The 21,342-nt window shown below is 42.0% G+C and overlaps 1 protein-coding gene across 3 annotated transcripts in view; it reads right to left on the bottom strand.

Annotated features, from left to right (window-relative positions):
* Positions 1-21,342, bottom strand: part of LOC124035771 (AT-rich interactive domain-containing protein 3B-like) — a 67,850-nt gene that overhangs the window by 17,351 nt on the left and 29,157 nt on the right. For all 3 annotated transcript variants that reach the window (XM_046349445.1, XM_046349446.1, XM_046349444.1), the window contains exons 3-4: positions 11,754-11,831; positions 11,357-11,429 (exon numbers count right to left, since the gene is read on the bottom strand). In XM_046349445.1, coding sequence (XP_046205401.1) covers positions 11,357-11,429; positions 11,754-11,831 — 151 coding nt within the window. The remainder of the gene's footprint in view (positions 1-11,356; positions 11,430-11,753; positions 11,832-21,342) is intronic.

Raw genomic sequence — 21,342 nt, forward strand, 5'->3', positions numbered from 1 at the left:
AAATGTAAGTGTAAATCAGTGTAGATGAAAGGGAGGAGACAGGTTAAAGAAGAAGTCTTGAGACAATTAAGACATGGATGCGTGTCATTCAGAGGGTGAATGGGGGTGAATGAGGGTGAATGAGGGTGAATGGACACAAGATTGAAGTGTCTTTGAACAGAGTATGGTAGTAGGTACCAGGCGCACCGGTTTCAGGAAGGTGACTTTTATATTTGGTGTACTCAGTGTATATTTACAACTAGTTTTAAATTCTATACAGCTGCTGCAGTTAAAAGTGGTGATGTGCGTAAACAAGGATACGTGTCCATAGAATGACGAGTGAATAACACGAATAGGTGTCCATTGGGGTTGAGTGGGGGAAACAAGTAGCTGACTAGTGGTGGCTACTCATGATGCAAAACCACCATCAGATCCGTTTCTGTCCCCCTCTCCAGTCCAGTCCTGACTGTTCTGGTTAAATGGCACAGACAAAGCCGGCTTACAGCATTTCAATCTAAATCTTTACTACAGAGGATTTCCCTATAATAACCTCTTACTCCAAAAGCCAAACAAACCCCCAGAATCATTTTTTTTGACGCATCAACTTACTACAGTACACTCAACACTAAAGCATGTTTGGACGATATACAGCTGTGGCCCAAAAAAAATTGCACCCTCGCACTTTTTTCAAGTAACTCACAATTTCCCCTAAAAATAAGTTGAAATTGAACAAAGTATTTGGTCTCCACAATTCTTTATTTGACTGTTAATATTACAGAACCTTTGTTTTTAATTCAGAACCTAATATATCCATTCAACAGAAATGACGTTGACAAAATTATTGACACTAGACTTAATATTTGGTAGCACAGCCTTTGGTCAAAATAACTGCAATCAAGCGCTTCCTATAGCCATCAATGAGCTTCCTGCACCTCTGTACTGGTAGTTTGGCCCACTCCTCTTGGTCAAACTGCTCCAGTTCTCCCAGATTAGAAGGGTGCCTTCTCCCAACTGCTGTTTTCAGATCTCTCCACAAGTCTTCAATGGGACTTCGATCTAGACTCGTTGCTGGCCACTTCAGAACAGTCCAGCGTTTTGTCTTGAGTCTTTCCTGGGTGCTTTTTGAAGTGTGCTTGGGGTCATTGTCCTGCTGGAAGACGACTACCATTTATACTGTATCAAATCACATTTTATTTGTCACTGAATACAACCGTGAAATGCTTACTTACAAGCCCTTGAACAACAATGCAGTTAAGAAAATCGAGTTAACAAATTATTTACTAAATAAACTAAAGTAAAAAACAAAAACAAAATGATAACAAAAAAATAACAATACGGCTATATACAGGGGCTACCGAGTCACTGGGCGGGGGTACAGGCTAGTTGAGGTCATTTGTACATGTAGGTAGGGGTAAAGTGACTATGCATAGAAAATAAACAGTGAGTAGCAGCAGTGTAAAACCGAGAGGGGGGCAGGGGTGGGTCTATGCAAATCGTCTGGGTGGCCATTTGATTAATTGTTCAGCAGTCTTATGGCTTGGAAGTAGAAGCTGTTAAGGAGCCTTTTGAACCTAGACGTGGCCCTCTGGTACCACTTGCCATAAGGTAGCAGAGAGAACAGTTTATGACTTGAGTGACAGGAGTCTGACAATTTTTCAGGACTTCTTCTGACACCGCCACCGTATACTAGGGTATTTCATAATACCAATGGTATGATTTTCAATACAATTATAGGGAGTTAGGGGCACAGCTGCAAGGGTGCACGCTACACCACCCACTGCTTATAAATATAAGAAATCTAAGATGTGTCAAATGAATGACATCCTACTCTGGGCTCCAGCTATTCATTTGGTCTGCTAGCTAAGTGGCTAGATGTCAAGATCAAGCTTCATGGTTACAGCAAAGACATTAAATCACCTCATGGATCAAGATTGGTCTTGTCAAAACTGTTTTGTGTGTATTTAAAAATCATTTAAAAAAATTATATACATACATATATTTTTTTGTTTGTTGCCGCATTTGGTAATAGCGTATACCCACCCCGGTGTGGTACAGTATGAAAGTCTGGATACTGCCCAACCCTACACTAGAAGCTCTACTATATAAGCTTCCCAATTACTAAACTTTGTTGTTAAAGTATAAAAACATGAGATCCCAAACCCGTGAACACGTTTGCTTAACTCTTGACATTCCTCAGGTCTCCTCGGAACAAATTAAATACGCTTTTAGTTTTAACGTTGCACGTTTTGGAATCACTTACAAAATGCATTACATTTGGATTCCCTGGTTCCCCTAGAGCAGTTTGGATTCCCTGGTTCCCCTAGAGCAGTTTGGATTCCCTGGTTCCTCTAGAGCAGTTTGGATTCCCTGGTTCCCCTAGAGCAGTTTGGATTCCCTGGTTCCCCTAGAGCAGTTTGGATTCCCTGGTTCCCCTAGAGCAGTTTGGATTCCCTGGTTCCCCTAGAGCAGTTTGGATTCCCTGGTTCCCCTAGAGCAGTTTGGATTCCCTGGTTCCCCTAGAGCAGTTTGGATTCCCTGGTTCCCCTAGAGCAGTTTGGATTCCCTGGTTCCCCTAGAGCAGTTTGGATTCCCTGGTTCCCCTAGAGCAGTTTGGATTCCCTGGTTCCCCTAGAGCAGTTTGGATTCCCTGGTTCCCCTAGAGCAGTTTGGATTCCCTGGTTCCCCTAGAGCAGTTTGGATTTCCTGGTTCCCCTAGAGCAGTTTGGATTCCCTGGTTCCCCTAGAGCAGTTTGGATTCCCTGGTTCCCCTAGAGCAGTTTGGATTCTCTGGTTCCCCTAGAGCAGTTTGGATTCCCTGGTTCCCCTAGAGCAGTTTGGATTCCCTGGTTCCCCTAGAGCAGTTTAAACCCCTGATGAGAATTTTTTAAATTGTATTTCACCTTTATTTAACCAGGTAGGCCGGTTGAGAACAAGTTCTCATTTACAATTGCAACCTGGCCAAGATAAAGCAAAGCTGTTCAACACATACAATAACACAGAGTTACACATGGAGTAAAACAAACATACAGTCAATAATACAGTAGAAACAAGTCTATATACGACGTGAGCAAATGAGGTGAGATAAGGGAGGTAAAGGCAACAACAACAAAAAAGGCCATGGTGGCGAAGTAAATACAATACAGCAAGTAAAACACTGGAATTGTAGATTTGCAGTGGAAGAATATGCAAAGTAGAAATAAAAATGAAAATAGTTCACCAGGGTATGCAACTGTTATGATATATTGACTTTAATAACTTATTTATAATGGCTGTGATGTTTGTAATGTTCTAATGTAATGCAATTGTTATTCTATCTTGTAGTTTATCTTTATGTCATCAGGGCACCATTGAAAATGGGATTCTGCTCTCAATTGGTCTCCACTGAATAAATAAAAGTGAATGAATATATATATGTATATTTTTTTAACTATACGACAAGACAGGCAGCAGGGACAACTGGGGTGGATCAAACCATTCTCTAGTTTGGAGGAGTCTATCTTTTTGTTGGAGAGGTGTGTGTGGGGGGGGGTTAAACACTTGTCTTAACCCCACTCTCTCCGTCCCGTGATTCCCTAAACAGAAGTCTCTCACACTCGTTCTGTCCATCAGACCTAGGCACCATTAATCATCTCAAGTGAACAGCGGTGACAGACATTTGGCTGCTTTGCACTGTTTAAAAAAAATAATTCATTTAAGTGCCCATTTCTCCTAGTCTCCCTTACTGCTCCCTCCCAGCCCATCTCAGAGCAAGAGGTGAGGGAGGGGTGTCAAACCAAAACAAACAATCACCCATCTGCTTAAATTGAAGCCTTTAAGACAGTTAATAGCAACACAACAGTGTCAAAGTTTTTCTCCACGTTCCCAACGAGAGAGAACGCAGGAAGTGAAACGGATATGATAAACAATCAGGCTACAGGAAAACACGGCAGCTAAACACTCCTGAGTCCTCAGCCACCAATTGAAGAGGAAACGCTGCTTCTGTTGCTGCTACTCTAATGTGGGGCGTGTCAATGGGCCTCTTCATAGGCTCATTGGGTGTATGACAGCTGGTGAAATTCCTCAACAATGAACACACAAACACGCCTGTTTTTAGGCACACAAGGCCAAATGGGATTCTCTTGTAAGCTTCCTTTCAGTTATTTCCCACTTCCCAAGGACTTGGGGGGGCATGAAGTGGGTAATTGCTCCTCCATTTGGGCCTCTCAACCTTCCCATTTCCTCTTTTCATTCTTTCTCTCCCCAGAAACTCACACTCTCTTCTCCAACTAACATCTTTGATCAGCCGTCAGCTGTCCAAATATATTCAATATCATTATCTTAAGAGTGTTTTCTCCTACTTCAAAACAAGGTAATAATGAGAAAAATGTTTGACACTCAAAGAACAACTGAAAATGAAATGCAGTATCCAAGTACAAATCTGTATTTTCATTTGATGGTGCAGCAGAAGCCACAAAAACAAACCAAAAAAATGGAGTACAGTGCCTCATAACAGGGTCGGACATCATTTTGTCAGAGAGATCACTGGCCTGGCCTGCGAGGCAAGCGGCCGAGGGCTGCATCTCACGGTAGTCCTGGGGAATGTGTGCTGTGCTGCGGCCCTGTTCTCACAGCCGAGTGGGAAGACAGCCAAGCAATTTGTTCGCCATGATTAAGGCCCCGATTTAGGAGACAGCGGAGGTCAGCCAAGTGCCGCTTATTGAAGTAGAAAAAAGGAGAGGGGGGTTCTTTCTCTCTCAGGCCACAAAAGAGGTATTGACAGGGTAGCCACGTAGGTGAAATTCTTTGCTGCACCATGGTAATGACAGGATAGAGAACATCTCCGCTAAAAGCATTGACCTTCTGGTTCTAGAATGATCCTGTGATATCATCAATAAAGAAGCCTGGGGGTTATCACTCTCTCAGTGAATCTTATTGGAAACAACACAGCTATAAATCAGGACTCACCCATCACAATTATCTTAAATTACTTTTGAATAACTTCTTTGACTCAACACTGCTGCTACTGTGTATTATCTGTCACTTTATTCCTAGTTATATGTACAGTACCAGTCAAAAGTTTGGACACACCTACTCTTTAATCTTACTATTTTCTACATTGTAGTTCAATCAAAATAGATTTTGTATTTGACTCTTCAAAGTAGCCACCCTTTGCCTTGATGACAGATTTGCACACACTTGGCATTCTCTCAACCAGCTTGATGAGGAATGCTTTTCCAATAGTCTTGAAGGAGTTCCCACATATGCTGAGCACTTGTTGGCTGCTTTTCCTTCACTCTGCGGTCCAACTTATCCCAAACCATCTCAAAATGGGTTGAGGTCGGTGATTGTGGAGGCCATGTAATCCGATGCAGCACTCCACCACTTTCCTTGGTTAAATAGCCAATACACAGCCTGGAGGTGTGTTTAAGGTCATTGTCCTGTTGAAAAATATATGAAAATGGGACTAAGCGCAAACCAGGTGGGATGGAGTATCGCTGCAGAATGCTGTGGTAGCCATGCTGTTTAAGTTTGTCAGTGATTCATTTAGAATTCAAGACTATGTCACCAGCAAAGCACCCCCACACCATCTCACCTCCTCCTCCATGCTTCATGGTGGGAACCACACATGCTGAGATCATCCATTCACTTACTCTGCATCTTACAAAGACACAGCGGTTGGAATCAAAAATCTCATCAGACCAAAAGGACAGATTTCCAGCTGTCTAATATCCATTGCTTGTGTTTCTTGGACAAAGCAAGTCTTCTCCTTATTTGTGTCCTTTAGTTTTGGTTTCTTTGCAGCAATTCTACCATGAAGTAAGGTCTGATTCACGCAGTCTCCTCTGAAAAGTTGATGTTGAGATGTGTTACTTGAACTCTGTGAATCATTTATTTGGGCTGCAATCTGAGGTACAGTTAACCGTAATGAAGTTATCCTCTGCAGAAGAGGTAACTCCGGGTCTTCTTTTCTTGTGGCGGTCCTCATGAGAGCCAGATTCGTCATAGCGCTTGATGGTTTTTGTGGCTGCACTTTAAGAAACATTCAAAGTTCTTTTCCAGATTGACTCGTAAAGGAATGATGGACTGTCGTTTCTCTTTGCTTATTTGAGCTGTTCTTGCCATAGCCTTATTTTGGTATAAGACCAAGTCCTTACTATCTTCTGTATACCACCCCTACCTTGTCACAACACAACTGATTGGCTAAAATGCATTAAGAAAATAAATAAATTAACTTTAATTAACTTTAAATTAATCAATTAACTTTTAACAAGGCACACCTATTAATCGAAATGCATTCCAGGTGAAGCTGGTTGAGAAAATAACAACAATGTGCAAAGCTGTCATCGAGGCAAAGGGTGTCTACTTTGAAGAATTTAAAATATATTCAGATTTATTTAACACTTTTCTTTTTTGGTTACTACGTGATTCCATGTGTTATTTCATAGTTTTGATGTCTTCACTATTATTTTACAATGTAGAAAATAGTAAAAAATAAAAACCCTTGAATGAGTTGGTGTGTCCAAAATATTGACTGGTACTATACACCTTTAGCTAACTCAATTACCTTGTACCCCTGCATATCAAATTGGTACTGGTACCACTTGTATATAGCCAAATTATTTACTCATTGTGTATTTATACCATACAACACTCCTTCCGTGGGCTCCAACTGGTCTTAAACGCTAGTAAAATCAAATGCATGCTTTTCAACCATTCCCTGCCTGCACCCGCACGCCCGACTAGCATCACCACCCTGGATGGTTCCGACCTAGAATATGTGGATATCTATAAGTACCTAGGTGTCTGGCTAGACTGCAAACTCTCCTTCCAGACTCATATCAAACATCTCCAATCCAAAATCAAATCTAGAGTCGGCTTTCCATTTCGCAACAATGTCTCCTTCACTCACACCGCCAAACTTACCCTGGTAAAACTGACTATCCTACCGATCCTCGACTTTGGCGATGTCATCTACAAAATAGCTTCCAATACTCTACTCAGCAAACTGGATGCAGTTTATCACAGTGCCATCCGTTTTGTTACGAAAGCACCTTATACCACCCACCACTGCGACCTGTATGCTCTAGTCGGCTGGCCCTCGCTACATGTTCGTCGCCAGACCCACTGGCTCCAGGTCATCTACAAGACCATGCTAGGTAAAGCTCCGCCTTATCTCAGTTCACTGGTCACGATAGCAACACCCACCCGTAGCACGCGCTCCAGCAGGTGTATCTCACTGATCATTTAGCCGCCTTTCCTTCCAGTTCTCTGCTGCCTGCGTCTGGAAGGAATTGCAAAAATCTCTGAAGTTGGAGACTTTTATCTCCCTCACCAACTTTAAACATCTGCTATCTGAGCAGCTAACCGATCGCTGTAGCTGTACATAGTCCATCGGTATATAGCCAACCCAATTTACCTACCTCATCCCCATACTGTTTTTATTTTATTTAATTTTCTGCTCTTTTGCACACCAGTATCTCTACCTGCACATGTTCATCTGATCATTTATCACTCCAGTGTTAATCTGCTAAATTGTAATTATTCACTCCTATGGCCTATTTATTGCCTACCTCCTCATGCCTTTTGCACACAATGTATATAGATTCTTTTTTTCCCTACTATGTTATTGACTTGTTTATTGTTTACTCCATGTGTAACTCTGTGTTGTTGTCTGTTCACACTGCTATGCTTTATCTTGGCCAGGTCGCAGTTGCAAATGAGAACTTGTTCTCAACTAGCCTACCTGGTTAAATAAACAAATATTATTATGTGTTTAACTTTTCTATTATTTCTCTCTCGCTGCAGGGCCTGGCCTGTAAGTAAGCATTTCACTGTTAGTCCACACCTGTTGTTTACGAAGCATGTGACACAACACATTTGATTTTGAAACTCATCCTGGCACCATGTTCTGAACAAAATTATGCATCATGAATGAAACCAGATTGAACTTGACTGGTTGTGAAAACAACGCACTTGCAGTATGTAAGATAAAAAAGGAAACCACAAAAAACAACTGATTAAATCATCATCTATCCAGTTTTAGTCGGCTTGATGAAGATTCCCATCTGCCCAACATAGTACAAGGGTCAGCCTTCAACTCCCCACTGTCAGAGCAGTGACATGCTAATTGGCCAATGACAGAACCTCTCCCTCTCTAACTAATACATTATCCCCCAACAAGACATCTAAAACACACGTGCTGGGCCAGGCCAGCCAGCCCCAGGGACCAGGGTGGGGAGTCACTAGCTACCGCTGATTTCACTGGCCGTGTGAGGACACACATAAGACTCTCTCTACAGGGACTCAAGTCATTTGACTGGATCGGAGTCTATGGCATCCGCCGTGACAATGTTTTGACAGTATCTTAGTTCACACACACAATGAAACTAAGATTTTACATTTGGCTCTATACTCCAGCATTTTGGATTTGAGATCAAATGTTTCATGAGGTGACAGTACAGAATGTCAACTTTGATTTGAGGGTATTTTCATACATATCTGTTTTACCGTTTAGAAATGAAAGTACTTTATGCATCTAGTCCACCCATTTGAGGAAGTGAAGTATTTGGACAAAATTCACTTAGTGTGTTAAAGTAGTCAAAAGTTTTGTATTTTGGCCCATATTCCTAGTACACAATGACTACATCAAGCATTTGACTCTACAAACTCGGATGTATTTGCAGTTTGTGTTAGGTTTTGCTCAGTGCGTAACTTTGTGTTGCATATTATGGGTGGTCAGGGTCAATGGGTTCCGGGTTCAACACCCTTCATGGGGCAGGATAATAAAACAAGAAGACATTGCCTTGAAATGTTTCTGGAGTATTGTTAAGGGAAAATACATCCAAAACTTTCCTGATAATTTGGTCAATATATCCCAACCACAACTGAAATACCAATCATTTCTGTATTACTTTAAACTGTTGGTCTAACTCTAACAATTAAGAAAGAAACCATGCTTGACCATTTCTTGGTAGAATGACTGTGAAAGTCAGTTCTGGGGTTTGATTGAATGTTTGCTACGTTGCGTAACGGCTTGTACTGAATGACGCTTCCCCAAAATGCTCTTCAACTTTCTTGAACAGACTTTAAGGGAGCCTACATTTGCTCCGTTTGGTAGGTGTGCCGAGGTGTGGCTTGAAGCAATGAGTGACATATTTGAAGTGAAGCGGTGCATTTTGAATCCACAACAGAAACCCTCCCTGTTTTCAACCGGTCGTTCAGAACACCTCCGTTTCCATTTCATTGAATGTTGTATTATGTTTTTTTTTTTTACTAAACGCAGCCCTGGTGAATTTTCTACAACAAAATTAATGAAAGTAAAATGGTGACACCTCTAAAATATAACTTCCCCTTGAAAAAATGTGCCTAACAAAATATTGGTCCATATTAACAGGCTGGTGTGTTATTTAGCAATAAGCATTATCACCTGTAGCCCAAATTATGCAGCATAGTGGCTATAAATAAATAGGCAGAAAAATGGGGTTGCCCATATGTATTTGTACTAATCATTAGCTAGAGCAGGGCTTCAAAAATTTGTTCAGTCATGGCTCCCTTACATCTTGGGTGAACATCATTTTGGCCTTCAAAATGGTTTTCTAAACAAATAAGGAGGATAGGTTGCTGCTACTGGTCAGAGTCTGAGACAAGCAGGCTGCCTCTGACTGGGGAGAGAAACAGGCTTGTTTGAGCCTACTGCCTGAGGTTCAGAGAAACAACTTTTCTCTAATTCTGTAGCCTACAACAAACCAGTTGTTTCAAAGTTTATAATACTACCAAAGTTGTCTTTGAACTCGCAAAAATGAGCCCAATATAACCATTACCAATTATCATGGGCTTTGAAAAATAACACTCACATGCGAGATGCTTATCATGTCACTTCGCAATACAAACTTTTCCATTTGAAAAATTGAATTTTATATACAATTCTTATTCGTGTTTACATTTGTTTTATTTATTTAAATAATTTACAATTCATTAAATTCACCATGGTACAGTGCCTTGAGAATGTATACACCCAGTCACTACACAGATATAGGCCCCCTTCCTAACTCAGTTGCCGGAGAAGAAGGAAAGCGCTCAGGGATTTCACCATGAGGCCAATGGTGATTTTAAAACCATTACAGAGTTGAATGGCTGTGATAGGAGATAACTGTGAATGGGTCAACAACATCGTAATTACTCCACAATACTAACATAAATTAAAGAGTGAAAAGGAGGAAGTAACGTTCTTTGTGCCTCTAAATTTCTCACTGAACCTTTTCCACAATTAATTCACGACTATCCATAATCATGGTAATATCCAGATGAATGCAGAAGTGTTCAGAAACATTATATTCTCACTCACAATAAAAGTGGCTCCAAAATGACAATACATTGGTCACCATTCAGTTCCTATTGGGCAAAATATAACCAGAAACAACCAAAACAAACTACAAATGCATCCGAGTTTGTAGAGTCACAAGCTTGATGTTGTCATTGAGTGCAAGGAATATGGGACCAAATACTAAAGTTTTGACTACTTTAATACACTTTTAGTCAATTTGTCTAAATACGTGACTTCCTCAAATAGGGGGACTAGATTACATGAAGTGCTTTCATTTCTAAACTGTAAAACAGATATTTATGAAAATGCCCTCCAATAAAAGGTGACATTCTGTACTGTTGCCTTATTTGAAACACTTGATCTCAGTATGGAGACAAATAAAAAAATGGAGATTCACTGTCCAAATACATATAGAGAGGATTGGACCTGGCAATTGAACATGACCTAAAAGCATTCTGAAAATGTGATATGACCACAGGGAAAAAAGCTATGCATATAAGACACTGGGAAAATACTGCAAATTACAGGTTGGATTGAACTGAGCCTTTTATCCCTTAGCAGTTCTGTAGTCTGAGGTGGTCTCTCTCATTTGAGTGACCGTGTTTAGAAAGTAGACTGATTGTGGAGCCTTCCAGGCTGTTTGCTTAGTGAATTAGTCACAGCCTAAACAGGTCCTCTCAGGTCTGAGACTTGTTTGTGTGTGTGTGTGTGTGTGTGGTGTGGGGGTCAGCAGGAGACTGATCTCACCTGACAAGCCCTCGAACACCTTTAACACAGCGAAACAGGATTTACAGTGTTCTATAGTTTAAGTCTATTTTCTAGTTGACTACTATTTTCTCTGAGAAAGGGCTTGTTTCGTGTGTGTGTGTGTGTGTGCGTGCGTGTGCGTGCGTGTGCTTGCGTGCGACTGATAGTGGAAGAGAAACTATGGTGTTGTGAATCATACAGGCAAGACACAATGTGTGAGAATTTCAGTATCTCTACAAGTGAACCATAGTACATAGAAGAGGAAATGAATGTCGTCTAAATGGAAGTAGTAGGGGAAAGTTGCCTTCTAAAAGTCAGCCTTCTTACCTCGTTTCTGCATGTAGGTGAACAGGTCATCCAGGAACTCCTTTCTGTTGGGGTCACTGTCAAGCTCATACAGCTGAAGGTGAAAGCCATCGAGTTACAGTCAGTCTTATCTTTTGATACTTTTAAATAAAGCATTTAAGTCCAACATGCATTTGTATTTATAGAATTGCTTCTAATCAATTGGCTAACTAAAGGAAAGCAGGAAGTATCATCAAGCAATCACTACTAATAAATAGTAAGGGTTCATTATATAAAATCTGACATGTGACCTTCTCTACTAGATGAATAACATTCTTTCTTTACGGCTAGATAGGTATTTGATGACCTGTTGGAGCTGTGTTCTGAGTGCTAACCAAAGCCTGGTTCAGCCATAATATGCTCCAGACCAGATACGTACCTTAGCAAAGTCTCTGGAGGCCTCTCCTCTTCCTCCTCTTCCACTGTCATTCTCATCTGCCCAAGCACCACTCCCATTCTGCAGAGAGATGACGCAGAGAATTAGCATCCAGTACACCCAAACATACACACGCTTAGGGCTGTGGCGGTCATGAAATTTTGTCCACCGTTTTCTTTCATGCAAATGACTGCCAGTGTCACAGTAAATGACTAAAAATTACAAATTAAAAAACAGGTTTAGCATTTCAAAGACTCCACACATACAAGCCACTGATGCGCGCCTATGGAACATCTACTTTGAAAAAAAAGGATAATAAATATATTTAACCCTTTAGAACCCATAGTGGCTGTCAACGACCTTTCTTTATATCACTATAGCGAACTGCCTTTTTTCCCCGCAAAAATATCTGTGTCTCGCTAGCTAGCCTGTTAGGCAGTTGTGTGTGTCGGTAAATTTGGGCTGCGCACACAGTGTCAACCTTGTGCTTTGCTTGCGACGCTGTCACTTGGTCATCTCACTCCCTCCCTACAAAGACAACCAGCTAACTATGCCCATAGAAATATATTAAAAATTGCTTTAAACATGTTAGACTAAATTGCAGAAGGTCATCTTTGCAATCTTTTACTTTCAACATTCTAAATAAATAAACAATAGTTGAAGTGTTGAATCTGTAAACAGTTGTGCCACATACAATTGAGGTCAGAATTTTAGACACTTAGGTTGGAGTCATTAAAACTCATTTTTCAACCACTCCACAAATGTATTGTTAACAAACTATAGTTTTGGCAAGTCGGTTAGGACATCTACTTTGTGCATGACATAAGTAATTTTTCTAACAATTGTTAACAGACAGATTATTTCACTTACAATTCACTGTATCACAATTCCAGTGGGTCAGAAGTTTACATACACTAAGTTGACTGTGCCTTTCTGTCAGGAGGAATGGGCCAAAATTCACCCAACTTACTGTGGGAAGCTTGTGGAAGGCTACCCGAAACGTTTGAACCAAGTTAAACAATTTAAAGGCAATGCTACCAAATACTAATTGAGTGTATGTAAACTTTTGACCCACTGGGAATGTGATGAAATAAATAAAAGCTGAAATAAATCAATCATTCTCTCTAATATTATTCTGACATTTCACATTCTTAAAACAAAGTGGTGATCCAAACTGACCTAAAACAGGGAATTATTAATAGATTTAAATGTCAGAAATTGTTTAAAAAAAAGAAAGAGTTGAAATATATTTGGCAAAGGTGTATGTAAACTTCTGACTTCAACTGTACTTTTACTTTTCATAGATGGTAAGAAGTCATCTGACCATGGGTCTTGAAGTGCCCTATATAGTCTCCATTGTTATAATCTAACCTATCTATAAACACAGTCGTCAATGTCTTCGTGTACTCATATTCATGAACGTCTCTGTACTCCTGTCTGCTTATCTATCAGCCTGACATACAGCTCCAGTCTACAGTTTGGACACACCTACTCATTCAAACCTACTCATTGTTGTAAATATATATTTTTTTTTACTATTTCTACATTGTAGATAAAGAGTGAAGCCATTAAAACTATGAAATAACACATACGGAATAATGTAGTAACCAAAAAAAGTGTTAAACAAATCCATATATATTTAATAATTATTTAATATTTCAGGTTTTTCAAATAGCTACCCTTTATAGGTGGGTGGGTGCGTGCGTGTATGTATGCATAGGTGTGTGTATATGCATGGGTATATGTATATGTGTGTATGTATGTGTATGTATGTATGTATGTGTATATATATGCACGTAGATATGGGTAAGTGGGGGCTGTTTTTCTTTTTGTTCTGTGTGCTTTGTCTCTGTATCTCTTAATATGGGTGAAAATTGTGAAATTTCTATAAAAATACTGTTACAAAAATACAGTATTTAGATCAGTCAAAAAATAAAAAATAGCTACCCTTTGCCTTGATGACAGCATATAAATAAATAAAAATGTTGGTTTAAAAAAAATGTTGGGTCCTACATGATTCCATATGTGTTATTTCAAAGTGTTGATGTCTTCCGGCGCTGACAGAGATGGCCGCCTCACTTCGCGTTCCTAGGAAACTACGCAGTTTCTTGTTTTTTTTACGTGTTATTTCTTACATTAGTACCCCAGGTCATCTTAGGTTTATTATATACAGTCGAGAAGAACTACTGAATATAAGATCAGCGTCAACTCACCATCAGTACGACCAAGAATATGATTTTCGCGACGCTGCCTTTCAACCAGGACAACGGAATGGATCCCATGCGGCGACCCAAAAAAACGACTCCGTAAAAGAGAGAAACGAGGCGGTCTTCTGGTCAGACTCCGGAGACGGGCACATTGTGCACCACTCCCTAGCATTCTTCTCGCCAATGTTCAGTCTCTTGACAACAAGGTTGATGAAATCCGAGCAAGGGTAGCATTCCAGAGGGACATCAGAGACTATAACGTTATTTGCTTCACGGAAACATGGCTCACTGGAGAGACGCTATCGGAGGCGGTGCAGCCAGCGGGTTTCTCCACGCATCGCGCCGACAGAAACAAACATCTTTCTGGTAAGAAGAGGGGCGGGGGCGTATGCCTTATGGCTAACGAGACGTGGTGTGATCAAAGAAACATACAGAAACTCAAATCCTTCTGTTCACCGGATTTAGAATTCCTCACAATCAAATGTCGACCGACCGCATTATCTAACAAGAGAATTCTCTTCGATTATAATCACAGCCGTATATATTGCCCCCCAAGCAGACACATCGATGGCTCTGAACGAACTTTATTTGACTCTTTGCAAACTGGAATCCATACATCCTGAGGCTGCATTCATTGTCTCTGGGGATTTTAACAAGGCTAATCTGAAAACTAGACTCCCTAAATTTTATCAGCATATCGATTGCGCAACCAGGGCCGGAAAAACCTTGGATCATTGTTACTCTAACTTCCGCGACGCATATAAGGCCCTGCCCCGCCCTCCTTTCGGAAAAGCTGACCAAGACTCCATTTTGTTGATCCCTGCCTACAGACAGAAAATAAAACGGGAGGCTCCCATGCTGAGGTCTGTCCAACGCTGGTCCGACCAAGCTGATTCCACACTCCAAGACTGCTTCCATCACGTGGACTGGGATATGTTTCGTATTGCTTCAGATAACAACATTGACGAATACGCTGATTCGGTGTGCGAGTTCATTAGAACGTGCGTTGAAGATGTCGTTCCCATAGCAACGATTAAAACATTCCCTAACCAGAAACCGTGGATTGATGGCAGCATCCGCGTGAAACTGAAAGCGCGAACCACGGCTTTAATTCAGGGCAAGGTGACTGGTAACATGACCGAATACAAACAGTGTAGCTATTCCCTCCGCAAGGCTATCAAACAAGCTAAGCGTCAGTATAGAGACAAAGTAGAATCTCAATTCAACGGCTCAGACACAAGAGGTATGTGTGGCAGGGTCTACAGTCAATCACAGACTACAAGAAGAAAACCAGCCCAGTCACGGACCAGGATGTCTTGCTCCCAGGCAGACTAAATAACTTTTTTGCCCGCTTTGAGGACAATAGAGTGCCACTGACACAGCCTGCAACGAAAACATGCGGACTCTCCTTCACTGCAGCCGAGGTGAGTAAAACATTTAAACGTGTTAACCCTCGCAAGGCTGCAGGCCCAGATGGCATCCCCAGCCGCGCCCTCAGAGCATGCACAGACCAGCTGGCCGGTGTGTTTACGGACATATTCAATCAATCCCTATGCCAGTCTGCAGTTCCCACATGCTTCAAGAGGGCCACCATTGTTCCTGTTCCCAAGAAAGCTAAGGTAACTGAGCTAAACGACTACCGCCCCGTAGCACTCACTTCCGTCATCATGAAGTGCTTTGAGAGACTAGTCAAGGACCATATCACCTCCACCCTACCTGACACCCTAGACCCACTCCCAAATAGGTCCACAGACAATGCAATCTCAACCACACTGCCCTAACCCACCTGGACAAGAGGAATACCTATGTGAGAATGCTGTTCGACTACAGCTCGGCATTCAACACCATAGTACCCTCCAGAGAGACCCTGGGTCTCGACCCTGCCCTGTGCAACTGGGTACTGGACTTCCTGACGGGCCGCCCCCAGGTGGTGAGGGTAGGCAACAACATCTCCACCCCGCTGATCCTCAACACTGGGGCCCCACAAGGGTGCGTTCTGAGCCCTCTCCTGTACTCCCTGTTCACCCACGACTGCGTGGCCACGCACGCCTCCAACTCAATCATCAGTGGTAGGCTTGATTACCAACAACGACGAGACGGCCTACAGGGAGGAGGTGAGGGCCCTCGGAGTGTGGTGTCAGGAAAATAACCTCACACTCAACGTCAACAAAACTAAGGAGATGATTGTGGACTTCAGGAAACAGCAGAGGGAACACCCACCTATCCACATCGATGGAACAGTAGTGGAGAGGGTAGTAAGTTTCAAGTTCCTCGGCGTACACATCACAGACAAACTGAATTGGTCCACTCACATAGACAGCATCGTGAAGGCGCAGCAGCGCCTCTTCAAACACAGGAGGCTGAAGAAATTTGGCTTGTCACCAAAAGCACTCACAAACTTCTACAGATGCACAATCGAGAGCATGTATCACCGCCTGGTACGGCAACTGCTCCGCCCACAACCGTAAGGCTCTCCAGAGGGTAGTGAGGTCTGCACAACGCATCACCGGGGGCAAACTACCTGCCCTCCAGGACACCTACACCACCCGATGTTACAGGAAGGCCATAAAGATCATCAAGGACAACTACCACCCAAGCCACTGCCTGTTCACCCAGTTATCATCCAGAAGGCGAGGTCAGTACAGGTGCATCAAAGCTGGGACCGAGAGACTGAAAAACAGCTTCTATCTCAAGGCCATCAGACTGTTAAACAGCCAACACTAAACATTGAGTGGCTGCTGCCAACACACTGACACTGACTCAACTCCAGCCACTTTAATAATGGGAATTGATGGGAAATGATGTAAAATATATCACTAGCCACTTTAAACAATGCTACCTAATATAATGTTTACATACCCTACATTATTCATCTCATATGCATACGTATATACTGTACTCTATGTCATCTACTGCATCCTTATGTAATACATGTATCACTAGCCACTTTAAACTATGCCACTTTGTTTACATACTCAAAAAAACATTGCAATGAGTAGATGTGTTCAAAACGTTTGACTGGTACTGTACATATGCACACCATGAACTGAGAAACAATCTGGCCACTAAGGGCTACATAAAATAATTTTGATTGATTGATTTAAAGTGCTGTACAGCATCATGATGATACTGTTCACGGTGTGAGTGTGTAGAAGTCAAATGGGAGGCATGTAACTACCACACAATTTATTATGGAACCCCCAAAGAGGTGATTATTAGGAAGACAGTATGTGTACGGTTGAGAAAGAGAGGAAGGAAGAGAGAGACAGTGTGAGTGAGAGAGAGATTATGTTCCTGACCACAATGGTTTCCTATTTGTTGCTTCCCTCCCTCCCTGCAGGTCAGTGAAAGTGAGGGAAGTGATGTGGAAAGTCAGGGCTCTGCAGCAGAAGGCAGGGAGGAAGAGATGATTGGAGAGATAGAGATGTGGAGCGAGGAGGAAGGTGAGGAGAGTGATGAGAGAGGAGCGTGATGAGGGAGAGAGGGGAGTGATGAGGGAGAGGAGAGTGATGAGGGAGAGGAGAGTGATGAGGGAGAGGAGAGTGATGAGGGAGAGGAGAGTGATGAGGGAGAGGAGAGTGATGAGGGAGAGGAGAGTGATGAGGGAGAGGGAGGGAGTTAGTGGAGAGTGATGTGATGAGGGAGAGAGTGGAGAGTGATGAGGGAGAGAGTGATGAGGGAGAGAGTGATGAGGGAGAGAGTGGAGAGTGATGAGGGAAGGCAGAGGAGAGGGAAGGTTGAGGAATATGGAGAAGAGGAAGCAGAGGGAGAGCACACCCAAGAGGGGAGCCTACATTTCCATGGAGTGTTTCTGGCCCAAGTCCCACCATTCACCCTTGTACCACACCACCAGGGACTAAAGTGACAGTGGCGGGGGGTTTTGAGTTGTTGTTTTTCTTCACATCTGCTGTTTAACACCAACCTGTCTGCCACCACATCCAATTCACTGAATTGTTGTCAAAGTAGGCTACTATTTCTATATTTTGTCTCAGGCTTATTAGTCTGTACGAAATCTTATTGAAATAGTCTCCGAATAGTCGTTTGCATTTTGACATTTTTACAGAAGAAAGAATCGTAGTTAATCAAATAGCTTACTTTGTGTGGATTTTGAAATACTTTCTGAATATTGTTCTCTGGTCACATTTCTGATTTTTTTTAAAAATATTTATATGTAAATCATATTTATAAGTATAATGCTATACTTGGTACATTTAGTGAGTAACGAACTACAATTTAAACTCCAGGGTTTGTTGAGTGTTTTATTGATAGTGATTGTAGACAAAAATGAGTTATTCCTACTGACATGAATGTGATCTTTAAAACTAAGTCAACTTCTAATTGTCATTTGTTCTTTGTTTTAGAGCTATTTATGTTTGAGAAAATTAGCTTCATCTTAAATTCTCAGTAATCTCAGCAGCAGCCTAGAATTCTATTGGGGTCTAAATGGTTATTATAAACCAGGTGGTTTATATTGTATACCTTAGGTATGACAGAATATTTGTTTTTACTGCTTTAAATTACATTGGTAACCAGTCTATAATAGCAATAAGGCAGCTCGGGAGTTTGTGGCATATGGCCAATATACCATGGCTAAGGGTTGTATCCAGGCACTCCACGTTGCATCGGGTATATTGGCCATATACCACACCCCCTCGGGCCTTAATGCTTAAATACACACCCTCACAATAAACCATCTTTTACATTTTAGGCAGGTGCAAAGAAACCTGATATGAAGAAAATGTATTTTGGCCTACTGTATGTTATCTGGCTATGTGCCATGCTATAGGCTAGTTCATTTTTATTTGATTTCACCTTTATTTAACCAGGTAGGCCAGTTGAGAACCAGTTCTCATTTACAACTGCGACCTGGCCAAGATAAAGCAAAGCAGTGCGACAACAACAACACAGAGTTACACATAAACAAGCTTACAGTCAATAACACAATAGAAGAATTTAGCTGACAAGATATGCTGATAAGCTCCGTGCAATTCTTTTATATGATTTTATTGTAAGAATAACATAACCGAACTTAGCTGAATAAAATAGAAAGGATATTTTTCACATTCCGGAGTGAGTGTGTATATTTAGTGGCAATGCGTAAGTGTTCATTTGAAACAGGTCCTATACGCTAGATTTAGCATTATTTGGCCAATTTAGTTGTGAATGATACACACCTTAGAAATGAAAACATATTGCAAATACAATATTGCACTCTGTTCCTTGCCTCAGGCTGCACACCATGTTCTCTCATCATAGCAACATGTTTCCACAACGAAACTAATTTAAATAAACTGTTGACAGCCTTTCTCTCTGCTCCAGAAAGGACTGAGTAAGAGAGGATAAGAAGGAAATGCTAGGTGGTGAGATATTTTGTAGCTAAAAAGGTCATGTGTCAGCATATTCTTTAAGAAAATATAAAAATGGCCTATTACTAGGGATGCACGATATATTGGTGAACATACCGTAATCGGCTGATATTAACTAAAAATGCAAACATCGGTATGTCTAATTTAACGCCAATGTTAAAAACCGTTGTCAAAACTACCGTTCATACCTAAACTCGCTGGCCATGTCAGAACACTGACATTCCTGTCTTGCAGGAAATCACGCACAGAACAAGCAGTATGGCTGGTGGCATTGTCCTGCTGGAGGGTCATGTCAGGATGAGCCTGCAGGAAGGGTATCACATGAGGGAGGAGGATGTCTTCCCTGTTACGCAGTGTTGAGACTGCCTGCAATGACAACAAGCTCAGTCCGAAGATGCTGTGACACACCGCCCCAGGCCATGATGGACCCTCCACCTCCAAATCGATCCCGCTCCAGAGTACAGGCCTCGGTGTAACGCTCATTCCTTCGACGATAAACGCGAATCCGACCATCACCCCTGGTGAGACAAAACCGCGACTCGTCAGTAAAGAGCACTTTTTGACAGTCCTGTCTGGTCCAGCGACAGTGGGTTTGTGCCTATAGGCGACGTTGTTGCCCGGTGATGTCTGGTGAGGCCCTGACTTACAACAGGCCTACAAGCCCTCAGTCCAGCCTCTCTCAGCCTATTGCGGACAGTCTGAGCACTGATGGAGGGATTGTGCGTTCCTGGTGTAACTCGGGCAGTTGTTGTTGCCATACTGTACCTGTCCCGCAGGTGTGACGTTTGGATGTACCGATCTTGTGTTGTTACACGTGGTCTGCCACTGCGAGGACGATCAGCAGTCTGTCCTGGCTCCCTGTAGCGCTATCTTAGGCATCTCACAGTACGGACATTGCAATTTATTGCCCTGGCCACTTCTGCAGTCCTCCTGCCTCCTTGCAGCATACCTAAGGCACGTTCACGCAGATGAGCAGGGATCCTTGGGCACCTTTCTTTTAATGAAGATCTGTGATGCTATTTGGATTTTTACGAATTATCGTTGAAAGACAGGTTCCTGAAAAAGGGACGTTTCTTTTTTTGCTGAGTTTATATAATGTAGGTACAGGACTGAATGAGGCCACACAAAATGTAGCGCTACAAGTGCAACACAGATTTCCTAACCTAGCTCACAATGGCTGCTGTGTGGATCGAGCAGTCAACAAGTCAAGCAGTCATTTGAAAGAGTAAGAACAATTCAGCGAGACAATTCAAAAGGCGAAATCCATTGAAGCCAAGATAACGGAATTCATTACCCTTGACAATCAACCGTTCTCTGTCGGGCGTGATGTTGGCTTTCGCCAACTGGTCGAGCACCGGGACACACTACCAAGTGCACTATTTTTCAGATGCTGCCCTACCGGAGTTACACAGTAATACCATCACTGCTATTAGCTTCACGACATAGATACTATGGAACACCGTTTGAGTCTCCGCGTCAAAAAAGATACAGCACTGTCAAAGCTGTACAAAAGTCTGCAAACAAGCAAAGACCTGCCATGAATGGTGTGTCTAAAATACCGTGTTGATAATAAAGCATCATTTGTTCGACTGCAACTTCTGGGGTAGCTAGCTTTAGCTTGGTACCTAGCTAGTACCAATACAACCAGCCTGGAAACAATGACCAGTAGAAACTGCAGTCATTTTCATGATTCTTAACAATGATTTAGGAATCCTTGTGAGTAAGCATTAGCTAGGGTGCCACTTGTTGTTCGCCTATTGAAATTTAACTGAATAGCTAGCCAGCTACTTAACCCTGTTGCCCAAAGCTAAGCAGCCAGCAAGTTTCATCTGGCTAATGAGGCTTGATCGGACCAGGTTATGTGTTGTGAAGCTAGCCACAATAAGGATTAGGCACAATAGTGGAATTTATGGTTTGCCTTCAAAATAAAATTGTCATTGACGCAAATTAATACAAATAGTAGAATTATGCCATAATTTTATTTTGAGGGCTAATTGCAAAGTCCACTATTGTGGCTAA

This window comes from Oncorhynchus gorbuscha, linkage group LG05, assembly GCF_021184085.1.
Source record: "Oncorhynchus gorbuscha isolate QuinsamMale2020 ecotype Even-year linkage group LG05, OgorEven_v1.0, whole genome shotgun sequence".
NCBI lineage: Eukaryota > Metazoa > Chordata > Actinopteri > Salmoniformes > Salmonidae > Oncorhynchus > Oncorhynchus gorbuscha.